The 13192-nt window shown below is 36.8% G+C and overlaps 1 protein-coding gene across 2 annotated transcripts in view; it reads right to left on the bottom strand.

The window, feature by feature from the left end:
- Positions 1-13192, bottom strand: part of LOC113059164 (semaphorin-6D-like) — a 71558-nt gene that overhangs the window by 20848 nt on the left and 37518 nt on the right. For both annotated transcript variants that reach the window (XM_026227448.1, XM_026227449.1), the window contains 9 exons: positions 10572-10662; positions 10179-10301; positions 10004-10092; positions 9528-9745; positions 9282-9413; positions 8177-8332; positions 7774-7947; positions 4767-4904; positions 2124-2201 (listed from right to left, as the gene is read on the bottom strand). In XM_026227448.1, the coding sequence (XP_026083233.1) occupies positions 2124-2201; positions 4767-4904; positions 7774-7947; positions 8177-8332; positions 9282-9413; positions 9528-9745; positions 10004-10092; positions 10179-10301; positions 10572-10662 (1199 nt within the window). The remainder of the gene's footprint in view (positions 1-2123; positions 2202-4766; positions 4905-7773; positions 7948-8176; positions 8333-9281; positions 9414-9527; positions 9746-10003; positions 10093-10178; positions 10302-10571; positions 10663-13192) is intronic.

Genomic DNA, 13192 nt, shown 5'->3' on the forward strand with positions numbered 1-13192 from the left:
AATCTCCTGCATAAAGTGGTAAATTGGGATCTTGCAGGTGCATAATATCTGAACATCAATATCCCTCTGAGATGCATGCTTTTTCATTATACCTGAAATGGCCAACACACTCACACATTAGCACAAACACTCTGTCTCATCACATGGAGATTAAATTGCCCCTGGGAGAGAGCGGATAGGGAAAAGGAGAACACGCAGAGAAAATATCCTACAAGATAATAAAGTCACATTTTTCTTCATATTCTCCTATCCACAGTATGCTGCAAAAAACAAGCCGCAGAGCTGTTCTAAAAATGAGAAAGTCAGGGTATTACCATCGTACATCTATTGCCCTCTTTTCTTACATGTCACCCTCTCAGTCTTGCAGAATTTCATTAGATGCTGATTAGCATTTAAACACACTTTGGAGCTTTCTCTGGTCTTTTTTCTTGTTCTGCTTCTATTAAGTTTCATGTCGCCAGATTAAAGTCAGCACGACAGGCTTTTTTTCAGCTTATGAAGGGCAAAAGCCCACCAGAAGGGGCCACCTTATTCATGTGACTCCTGTAAATGACTCCAACCAACAATTTGGACATAATGATTTCAGCACCATAATGCATTTTTGCAGGCAATAAGCATCCGATGGTCTGATTGCAAGAAGAACTGATGGACTCCAAGTTCATAATGGCAATCAGAGCAGGTCAAGTTAATCAATGTAGTGAAATCACAAAATAAAATGCATGTAAATGCGCCCCACTACCAAACAAATAGTTCAATTATCTGGGATGTGAAAACAAGACTCATTTAACTCCATTTAATTAACAACAGCCCAGTGATGAAGAACAGCCTGTTTACACTAACGATCAAAAGTTTTAGGTCAGTAAGTGATTTACCTTTTAAAATAACCATTTTCTATATTAACATATTTAAAAAATGTAATTGACTCCTGTGATGGCAAAGGTGAATTTTCAGCAGCCATTACTTTATTCTTCAATGTCACATAATCATTTTCATTTGTAACATTTTATATGTTTTTACAGTCACTTCTGGTCAATTTAATGCACACTTGATGAATAAAAGCATTCATTTCTTTAAAAAAAATTATAAACTGACAAACTAACTTTTGAATGAAAGAGTACTTGATTTGTGTTGTAACTGTCCTGGTTTATTGTATGTTTAAAGTATTATTGATAAACTTTAAAACATTCTATCATTCGATCTATATCAGTTCTACATTTTGAGTGCTGTTGCATCTGGTTCCTATGACAGAAACCAGAATTCTAGATTTTAGCCAAGTTTCTAGAGCTCTTAATAATTCAAATGCGCTGTATGATTATAGAAGACTTTATGGCATCTGACAGCATAAGATTTATGACTCTGTCATAAGTTTGGCTATGGAAGCATATAATTGAATGCTGGAGTGCACCAAAGCTCTTCTGGGACACTGAAAAGCACTCTCAACAAGTTCTGTCCATTTAGTTGGCAGCGGTCTGGAAATCTGTTGTTTATGTACTAATTTTCATGAGTTCAAGATAAAATGATTCCCCGTGTCAATTTATAGAGATCAATACTCACATTAGGACACATTAAAGGACATTAAAAACCAATAATCGAGTTTATGGCCAGAAAATATCATTAAAAACTGTGACAAGGTTACAGAGAAAGTGCCTAAACGGTCATTAAATTAAATTCATTCAGCTAAATAAAATAACGGAATTCATTAACCGGTCACAGTGTGTAGATAAACATGCCGATCAGCAATAGCATGTTAAAAATAATGATGATGTAAGTGACATTGTTGCATTTGAATGTTTTATTAGTCTATTCTAGCCCATGAGACATGCTGCTGCTGCTGCGTTATTCATTCAAAATATTAGAGAAATATAGAAGCTCAATTCAGAGAAGATCCATATTAAGTGCATTTTTTTAGGTGGACAAATATGATTGGTGCACCCGCGTCTCACACAGGAGATGTATAGAAAGCCATGCAAAGTCAAAACAGTTTTTAGAACAACTTTTAGAAAACGTGTCACGAATTAGAATCACGAATCAGTAGCTGTGTAGCTTCTTCTTTCTAATGAACCGTAAATGAGTTTACTGTGGCAGGACTAATAGAACGTTCATGTGATGTAGATTTAACTCACTTGAATCCCGGCGCCACTGAGGCACAGTTCCCCACGCTCAGCCAGATGCAGTAAGGGTCTCGCGAGGACAGACAGCTCCTAAAACACACACACACACACAGTTAACTCATACCACATGTGCTGGAAAGGCTATGTGTGTTTTCCTCACTCACTGTCTTCATACCCCCAATTTCCCTTTCCCCCCCTCTCTCTCCAAGTGTATGTGACAAGCTGGAAGGGACAGCCAGACATAGCATCTCCATAACAAAGCATTATAGCCTCTTCCTGGTCAGACACTCAGTCAGACCGAGAGGGGAAAAAATGAAAGAGAGAAACTGTCTGCTGTATAGTCAGGTGTGTGTGTTTGTGTGTGTATTTGTGTTGCATGATTGACAGGTGTGTTATATTTGCCAGAGGCCAACTGAGACTCAGATACATGGCAGAGCTGGTGAGTCACTTCAAGAAATAGAGAGAGAGAGACAGAGAGAAAGTGAAAGACAGAAAAGACAAAAAAGCATGGGTGAGGTCACTACAGTCAGAGTGAAATAGAGAGGTCACGATTATTTTTTCTTCTTTACAGGTTGTTAATTTCCCCATGCTATGCCAGTGGGTTGCTATGTTTTAGCACTTTATTTATTGTTAAAAGTTAGAAGTGTTAAAATTATGAAATTCTTTCCATTATCCCAGTTTAAATGAAAAGTTAAAGCAAAAATAGAGTTGGGTAGCTATTCTGTCCATTAGGTTTTAAGTCATCTATATGCTAATGATCTACTAAAAATGGACAGAATTACTACTTTAATAGTATATCCACATAAATTTTTAAGTAAGAGAGTATATGGTCAAATTTTAACTGACTGTGCAAAGCTTTCAATGTCAGCCAATGACAGTTTAAAGCCGATTTGAGTTTACAGTCGGTTACTGTATTCGGTTTGATATTGAAAACTGCCATTTGTCATTATATTTTAATGTATTAGTTTAATCATTAGCACAATTGTTTGTAGCGCAATACTTTATTGTTCACTGTACTTTGTTATTCCACAAATTATTTATCTACAGTATAGCGGCTGATAAAGTTCACTGATAAAGCGGCTGATAAAGAAATAACTTACTGCTACATTGAAAAAGGTGTAAAATAAACTATTTACCAGACAAACATGTATAAAATTAAGTCTTTCTCTTCTGAGAGAACTGAAAAAAATATTGATGACTCAACCTGCACTGCACAGATTTTTGTCCAATAAAATGTTTTTAGAATGAGAATGTCCCACCCCCTAATAACACCTGCAGCCAACTAGCAAGTAGCATTAGTTAGCCAACCATTAGCCAAAAAATAAAAATAAAATAAAAATAAAATAAAAAAAACACTCACAAACCCTTTGATATTTTCCTCACAAACTTCCAGTTTCCACAGGAAATACGTAAACACAGGGAGTGTGATTTTCTTTGAAAATGCATAAATAACTAAGTAACTCATTTGTAGCTTGATTTTCTTGAAAAAAGTGTAAACTTGTGTCTCTGTCTTGGGAACATGGCAACAGTATCTCAACCAATAGTGTGAGCTTGGGGCGGGGCTATCTGCTGGCCGACCAATACCAGATAGTTTGGGGAAAGCTTTTAAAAAACATTATTTTTGCAAATAACATTTGATGGATGCACAGACATTACACAAACAGTGTTAAACTTTGAATACTGGAGGCTCAAAGAAAAAAGCTCTTCGACCACAACAAATTTCTTTTGTTCTTTTAGGAGGAAAAAACAACATAAAACCTCTTTGAATTTAAACAAACACAGCTGTTTTTGCATCCAGCACTCAATGTGCTTGAAAACAATTCAGTGAGGAAAAAAAACAGAGAGAGAGAGAAAAAAAGATGTTTTCTCACAAGTCCACAGAGAATCCCGTGTGATTGTTTCTCCTGAGGCTGAGCAGGCATGAGCTAACAGATTGGTAAAAACGTAAGAAATGGCTTTCTCAGACATCGGGATAGTTTTTGGATATTGGGACTGAAAATCCCTGATAGGGTTTGGAGATATTTTATAAGGAAATACAGTCTATCAGCTTGCTCAAACTACAGCTGTCTAGAAAAAAAGAGGATTGTATGCTGTGTCTTGGCCTGTGGCCAATCAGATGGTTCTAATTTGTGTGCGAGTAGTCAAAGCATGTGGTGATGCTGGCTCGAGGACTGCAGCATGTGATGGAGGAAACACGTCTACATCAGTGACGACCCTTCTCTGTGGCTACAAAGCTACAAGCTAAAACCTTTTTGCCCTCTGAAATCCATCTGTTTAAATTTGAATACATTTAAGAATGCATTTCTTTGGAAACACACAGCGCTCTCAGTGCACTTATGGAGGACGTGATCTATAATAGATCAAAAGCGATCCAGCACATAGGACTTTTCAGAAGATTCCTGCATGGCTGTCATAAATATTTCTCTGAGGACTGAGCTGCGGCACTGCATCATCAATAGAGTTTGTGATGCTGGTTCCTTCTTCAATAAATGTTTTAAACTACTCTATGTTAGTAACACTTATGAGTTTACTTGATTAAAATAATATTAGACACTTAAAGGAGAGGAACAGCATTGTATATACTGTTTTAAGTGCTCTCAGATGTAATACATATTTAAAGAGAATGATTGTTGGCATAGGTTTCATGTCACTCACTTTTTGCAATCACCATAGTCAGAACAGCGACTGAGTGGAACACGGATCACGCAACTTGAGAACGCCACAAACAGGGCATGATGGTCCTTGTCCAACTCCAATCCCAAAATCCTCCGGTCCTCACCACGTGCATTACACCTGAAGAGAGAAATGGTGTTGTGTGTTGGTATGCCATTAAAGAGGGTCCAAAAATACTATATATGCACATAAAACATTAATACTAATAAAGCCTGTTTTATAAATTGAAAGCTACTACTACAAAAATGCAGTAGGCACATTTCCTTAATGCATGAAATAACTAGATTACAGAGTACATTCTACAAAATGTGCTGTATACAACCAAAGGACAGTGCAAAAAAAACTGTATACCACAATTCAATGCTCTTCAATTTGTAGTTTAAAAAAAAAATAAACTGAAAACCATTTTAACCAAACTTGTGTCGTAAGCAGCAGGGTTATTATAGTTACCCTAAACTACAAACATAAAATAATAAACATTAAGTAAGAAACAATTGACGACTATTATCACTATTATTATTGAAGAATTATATAAAATTAACGGCACTGACAAATTAGTGAGACATACGCCAAATTAAACGGAAGTGAAATCTTTTCTCATTTCAGTTATGTGTGAGAACATATTTCTCTAAGGTTGATCTTTGCATTTCACTAATGTTTTGTATGAGGTTTTTCAGTTACGCATACAAATGTTTTTCAATGTTGATCAATGTTTTTAGTTTCACTAGTGTTTGTAAGAGGCTTTTCAATAATTCTGGCCTATATGGCCCCTCATAGTGTTCAGCAGCAGCGTCTGAAAGCGAAACTATAAGTTAATCTGCTCCAACAACTGCTCCGTTATTACCTCCCTAGTAAGAAATGTCATGTAGCTTTTAAGTTGTTTAACTAATACAATTGTCAGAGAAGTGCTGACAACATGTTGCATGTGTATGTTTCTGTGTGTGTAAGTGTCTGCACTGTATGTGTGTGTGTTTGTAAGGAGAGAGCGGGAGAAAGAGAGTATATGCTTTTCGTACACAATTAAATGCATTTTTGTGCCAAAAACATAGAAATAATTCGTAATTTTCATCGTATTGTTTACTTAATTTATTTGCTTAGTATAACATAAAATATGATAAAATCTATTTTATTTTAGCTTTGTGACAAGGCAATATTTGTAATTTTCATTCACTGTAACTTAATGTAATAAAATGACTAATAATACAAATGAATTAAGATTATATAAAAATAAATAAATAACAAAACTTTAAATATAGAGTAGTCATGTTCTCCTGGTCACAGTATGCTTTCATTTTATGGAAAAGAGCAGCTCCGGATTCTTATCTTATTTTGTGTTCAAAAGGATACTGAAAGTGGCTTTAATGGAGGTCGGGGGCAAACCTTTCTCTCTGATGAAAGGAAAAAGCAATCCCTTATAAAAGAAAGAAAACGAAAAACCCAATATAGAAAGAAATCCAATATGTGCGTCACTCAGATGAGTCACCCCCTATTGAATTGATTGAAGAAAGTCATGCCATAAGGATGACTGCAATTCATCTTCCTCAGTATCTGTAATAATGAAAATAAATCCTTTTCATCATGTTAAGTGTCATTCCCAAAGGGTCACTTTTACGTGAGGTGGGGTTTTCAGGGGAAAAAGTGAGCAATGCTGCTTGAAGATGTGGTCACGTTTTGTTGTGGAACTAGTGAGTCTCAGCTGGAGTTGAGGCTGGTTGTCAGATACACAAGAGCAACACAAACATGGGCAAGATCCCAGGAGTACAATTACAGCTCGACACGTACCATCCGTCCCATTTACTGCAGGAGTGATTCTCTCTTAATCAAACGCCTCTGTCGACACTGGATTTGGGGTTGTGTGTGTGCATGTTTATGTTCACCTGAGACCCGTCAGTGAGTGTGAACTGCATGAAAAAGAGTTGAACAGTGAAGATGTGTTTGTAAAGAACCTTGCCGGTGAAGTTGTGTTTGCTCAGACAGGTGACATTTTCTCTGTTGCTTGGTTTCCTGCTCTGGGTAGACCTAAAGTCCCTTTACGGCAAGTCAGTTCAATCAGCAGCCGTCTTGATATAGCTCTTGTCTACTTGAATAAAAACTAAAATCTCTGAAACGGTTTCAATAAAATATTTCAAATAATCAAAACCTGACAGCTGAATCAACAATTTTATGTCTTCAGCTCAAATCTCACTACTGACTCAATAAACTCACACTATTTCTCAGGCTTGTCCAGTTAATGTGTATTTTATATATAAACTCTATCAAAATGCAGACTAGGTTCAGAGCTATAGCCTCGTGGGCAGTGCTCTGACATATGGTTTAGCGGTGTCACATTTTTTTCTCTTTTTCATCAAACCGCAGTTTTTGCAAGTTCCCGCAATTTCCTTGCATACGATTGCAAAAATATCCCACATATTCCATCGCATTTTTTAAGAAAACCTGCCGCAAAATCAAGGATTTTTGCCCGCAACAATCACAAAAAAAATCCGCGTTTTTCTAGAGGGACTGATATATATATTACACACTTATATACTGTATGCATATAAATATATATTAATATAAATGTATCTAAAAATATATACCATATGTCATTTGCAGTGCTTTCTTGGCAATGTGTGGGCACTAAAGTATTTAAATTTTCTTGTAGTGATTCTCTGATTGGTGGAGATTTATTTGCAAAATTCTGGGTTTTTACCAGTAATGGACACATTCTGTTGGACACAATTACTTGGAAGTTAAAATAATGCAGTTTGATGGCTTCAACAAAACCATTTATCACTGATTACAACACTCCAGCTCATAGTAGGTCTGTCTTTAATGGTTGATAAGTTTCAAAAAAAAGATTTCTCCTTCCCACAATGAAAACATACTGGTCCAAAATGCTACATAGATGCACATTAAACAACAAAGAATACATTTTTGTTAGTTTTCAATGTGGGCAAACAAAATAACATCACGTCGCAAAAAAGGAGTGTGTGCATGCAATATGACTCACATGTTGGGGTTGTAAACATCTATGTCCTCCAAAACCTGCGTGCTGTAGGTGGAGTTTGGATGCGTGCTGGCGAGAATCTTCAGAACGCGTCCATTTTCCGAACCCAGAAACAGAACCGTGTAGTTCTTATATGGGCCAGCTGCTGTGTCCACAGCAATCTGGGTCAGCTTGAACCTTGACCAGGAACATAAGCTAATTAGTCAACAAAACAAATCTAAAACATGTCTTCCCATCACAACACTAAACGCTTATATAACACTAACAACAGATGCCTTTCCTCTGGAGAAAGAAATGCAGATGTTAAGAAAACAACTGGAGAAATAAAGAGAGACACAGAGTGCTAAAATAATAAGTGGTCAAGTGTATAATTTCTATTGGAGAATGTGTGTTTGTGTGTGCGTACCTGCTAGTGGTTCGTGTGAAACAGGGTCGGTTGTTGACAGACGGTACGGCCTCATCCATTAGTGGATAAGACTTAATGAATGTAAGAGTTTCATCAGGGAAATCTGTGGAGGACTTATAACCAGCAGCAGGGCCATCACCAGCACAGGACCCAGGCCTAGAGAGAGATACAGAAAGGAAAAGAACTCAATAACACCTCTACCTGCTCAGACTTTCCACATGAAGGCTCATGGAAATGATCTACAAAAACAGCTCACACACATACAATTAACAAGAACCATTCCACACATCTCATGTTTGTCATGTTCATTTATTTTTTCAAAAAATACAGTAAAAGCAGTATAATACTAGTATAATTCAGTATGTGAAATACTATCAGAATTTAAATAACTGGGTAACACTTTATAATAACTGCACACTATTAATCATTAATTAAGCATTAGTAAACAGATAATTCATAATTTATAAAGCAGTAATAATCAGTTTATAAATACAGATATAAATGCTTTATTTTTGATTTAAAAGCATATCTATAATGTGTAATTTCATACTTCATTCATGATCAATTTATCATTTCTCAATGAAGTATAGCATTATTTACAAACCAGTTACTTAGGAGTTGCCAGTAATTCAACTACGTGAATTAACCCTGAATTACAGTAGAAATACACGTTAATAAACGATTTATTAACACTATAAGTAACTATTACTATATGTCTGAATAAAAAGATGTATGAATGCACATTTAAATAGTTTATTAATCATTTACTTACAATTTCTAAGTGATCTTATGAACCACTGACAACTCCTTAATAACTTGTGTGTAAATAATGCTATACTTAATTTAGAAATGATAAATTGATCATTAATAAAGTATGAAAAAACAATTATTAAATACATTATAGATATGCAGATATAAAGCATTTATATCTGTATTTATAAACTGCTTATAAATGTCTATTAATGCTTTATAAATGATGAATTAACTGTTTCCTAATGCTTAACTAATGATTAATAGCATGCAGTTATTATAAAGTGTTACCAATAACGGTTTGATTTGTAAATTTAAAACAATCGACTGGATTGTTCATATTGCGACGTCTTACCGTGGTTTGGGCACCATTTCATCAGGAACTGGCGTCCAGGCCAACTCGCTGTTTCTCTGCTCCTTAAACCTTCCACTGAATGCTTTCTCTATGTCATCCATGTAGAACGCACATACGGCAGAACCGGTGATGCTGAGGAGATAAAAGCTCTGTTGGATGTTTTTTTTTTTCCAACAAACAAACTATTCATAGACAAACCAAATGGATTGGAAATCTGTCAAAATATATTGTGGTGAGACTCGGTACCTGTTGGCTTGAGTGGTAAAGACGCCTAACACCGCAGGCCTGTGGTTGATCTGCATGACATTGGTTAATGACTGAAGGACGTCAAAGTAGAAAAACGAATCGCCCGGAACCGAACAGTTTAATCGGGCTTTCAGGAAAGACGTCCAGTAGCGCTCCAGAACCCTTGGAGAACCGCCATTATCATTCTTACACACACGAGCGACCCGAGAAAACACCACCTGGTGTAAGTAAATGAGACATAAGAAAAGGAAGTGCGAGACATTAATCAAATGTACATTGATAAATAGCTAGTTTTACGTTTAGTTAAATTGTTAGGCTTTATAAAAAAAAAAAAAAAAAATCGCATATATATGCAATTTTGCTTCAAGTTAATTTATTCTGTTTTAAGGATGTTTACATATTTTTTTCAGGAAAATCTCAATTCTTTTTTTTTTTTTTTTAGCAGGATGCTGAAGAATTGAACTGAAGTGTCTGACCTTGCCAAGGGTGGTGTACTCCACTGCAATCTCACTGAGGAAGAAGTAGATATAGTTCCCGTACTCAATGGCATGAAGAAAATGAGGCTCTAAATAAACCAAGACATGATTCAAAATAAGAACTTGAGAATTATACAGAAAATAAATGTAGGTTGCTGAATAACAGGTGACTCACCTCGAAGCCATTTTGAGTCATACTTCACGGTACGCAGGACAGGACTACTTTCTCCTAAACTTCGGTAAATCACTGCATCACTTGCTAGAAAATCTGTCATTGTGGCTGAATAAAAGTCACCGCCTGGGAAGTGAGGTGAGAAATAAGTATGGATGAATCAAAACAACACGGACCCCACAAAGAAGAGCTCAGTTCAGTGTGTATATGGCACAAAGAGAAAAAAGAGAGATGCGTCTCATCTCCCTCATGTCCCTTTTGAAGCTCTGTGCTTCTGTGATCACTGGTGTCTCACTGCGACTTCCTACGCTTTGTAAAATGTCAGTGGAACACTTGTGAGATTATAGGAGGTTTTGGTGTCTTCTTCCCTAGACGGCTGGTGCTCTGCCAACTCACCGGCAAACAGGCCAAGGTTGGACTGGCGGGATTCGAAAGGGCAACGGGCTTGACCGACCACCTCCTCTCCGTCCTGCTCCAAAGACGACATCTGACCAGATAGAGAAAAAAAAAAGTTCCCTTACACACAATGAGCCAACTAAAGAACCCTAGAAATAGAACACTATTCGATTCCTTAATGATTTGGACCCCACTGATGTTCAGTGTTTGGGCAAAAAGAGGTGAGGGTAAGTGACTGAAGTCATTTTTTTGGGGGGTGAATTGTCCCTTTAATCTTGCAAATTCTAAATCAGAATCTTTTGAGAAAATAACTGACGCAATGGTGAATCGTTTAAGGCAACAATGAAAAATATTTGGTTGTAAAACTATTTTTCACTCTGAAACTGCTGTTAAGTTTCACGAATAATTCCAAGTACATTTCTTGTAAAACATACTTCCAATAATCTTCATATAAAACACCATTATAAATACTTTTAAGGGCATGTTTTAAATACTGGTTGGTGATTTTTGCACAGACTTTTGGGAGCTTGAAATCCAGTGTTATAAATGTGGGCCGGTGGGTGGTGTGTGTTCCAGGTTTGTTTCGTTTTATTTCTCTTTGGGAACTGTACGATGTGGACAGTGTGCCAGTTTCTCTTGTTAGTCAGAGGCAGAGCAGAAGCTCCCGACCTGTGGTGTTCACAGAATAAAACGGCATGCTAAATGCCTTTGTTGGGTGACGCACACATATCGGTGTACAAATCCACACAGATATTCACCCTGCAGGGCTAGAGATGTCCTCACAAAGACGACTGGATTACACACACCCACAAACACATTTAGCAGTGCAGCTGAGAGGGTCCTATGGGCATTCTGGTATTCAGGGTCACATTGTGTGTCATCCCTAGAAGATTAACACCTAGTGAAGCTCACCAGCACTTACACTGCCCTGTAACTCACAGGGATAGAGAAGAATAGAGGGGAATTAAAGTTGGAACAGCACTGGATTGGTTCTATGTCAAAGAGTGACTATCTATACCTCTATTGAGGAAAGTGCGCCTGTTTGTTGTTTAATGTGTCTAAATATAACTTCAATAGAAATATAACCTAACTCATACAGGAACGAATGGTGAAACACAGCAAAACCAGTGCTAGTGGTAAGTGTTATTAAAATTTAAACAAAAAATAGATGACTGTAAAGGTTATCTTTGAAAAAAAGAAAAGAAAAGAAATATCAGTATATATATACACACACTAATGACTAATTTCTGAGCTGATAACAGATATATCCATGCCTCTCTAAAAAAAAAAAACCTACATTACAGATGCTTTTGGTGCAAGAATCCTTTAATAACAAACATACACTGGGAAATAAGCATGTACAAATAAATATTCAAAATCGGCCGATAACGATAAAAAAAAAAAAAAAATATATATATATATATCTCAGCTTATAACTAAAATGACAGATATATTATGTCTCTCGGAAGAAACCCCTTATTAAAGATGCTTATGGTGCAAGAATTCTTGACTATAATTCTTGACATACACCGATATTGGGAAATTAGTACACAAAAATAAATATATCCAATATTGACCAATACCGATAAAATATATTTAATATTTCAGCTGATATGGCACCAATATATTGTGCCTATCAAAAGAAAGCCTTCATTATGGATACTTCGCTTAAAATAATTCTTGACTAACATAAACATACAAAGTCTTAAAACTACTATTTCTCCTTCAACTGCACAGTTTTCCAGAAAGTTCTCCACAGTTAATGTGTAACCTCTCGAGCTGTGATTTGAGAGTGAAGGAATGCATGAGAAGACGAGGCAGAGGAACTGAGTGACATGATTTGCACGACGTGACATATCGTCCTTCTCCAGGGCTCTAACAAACTGGCCTTTTCCTCGGAGAGATGCAGAAAAAACGAGACTGTGAATGAGAGAAACGGAGACAGATGGAGAGAGAATCGCAGAGGAGGAAAGAGAGGGATATGGAGAAAAGATGCCTTCAGGGTAAGGTGCATAAATCAGGATCTCCAAAGAGCCTCAAACGGAAAAATTGAGAGCAGAGTCTCATCCGTGAGTTAAGCTGGCCTCCTTCAGAGTTTAGTCAGATTTACATGCTCTCTGGCAAACAAGCACACGGGAGCACACACTCACACACACACACACACACACACACCGCTCAGGAACCTGTCTGCTCATGTTGATGGAAACTATCAATCACAGGACAGGCCTAATTCCACAGTGAGTGAAATGATAGCAGCCAATCATTTGAGTGATTTATTCAGTCACATGACCTGAAGCAAAGTCCCATGATATTCTTGAGATGCATCTAGGAGCTTATTCGGTAATTGCATTTCTGTTGTAGTTTATGTGCATGTCTTCTCATTGAATAAAACTTTTATCCACCTTAATTGTAATGTCCTTTTTAATCATTTTATTTACCTCCTGGTGCTTCCATTCATCATTTTTAGGGATTATCCCAAAATACACATAAACCTAGTTAATGTCTGACTAACATGCGTCAACATTGCAGCTGCAGAAAAATGCTTAGTTTTACCAACAGCCAGGTTTGGTGAGAGAAAACACAGAACTCCCTCACGGCAAATTCAGGTTGCAAACAGGTGT

Source organism: Carassius auratus, chromosome 41 (assembly GCF_003368295.1).
Source record: "Carassius auratus strain Wakin chromosome 41, ASM336829v1, whole genome shotgun sequence".
In the NCBI taxonomy this organism is placed as follows: domain Eukaryota; kingdom Metazoa; phylum Chordata; class Actinopteri; order Cypriniformes; family Cyprinidae; genus Carassius; species Carassius auratus.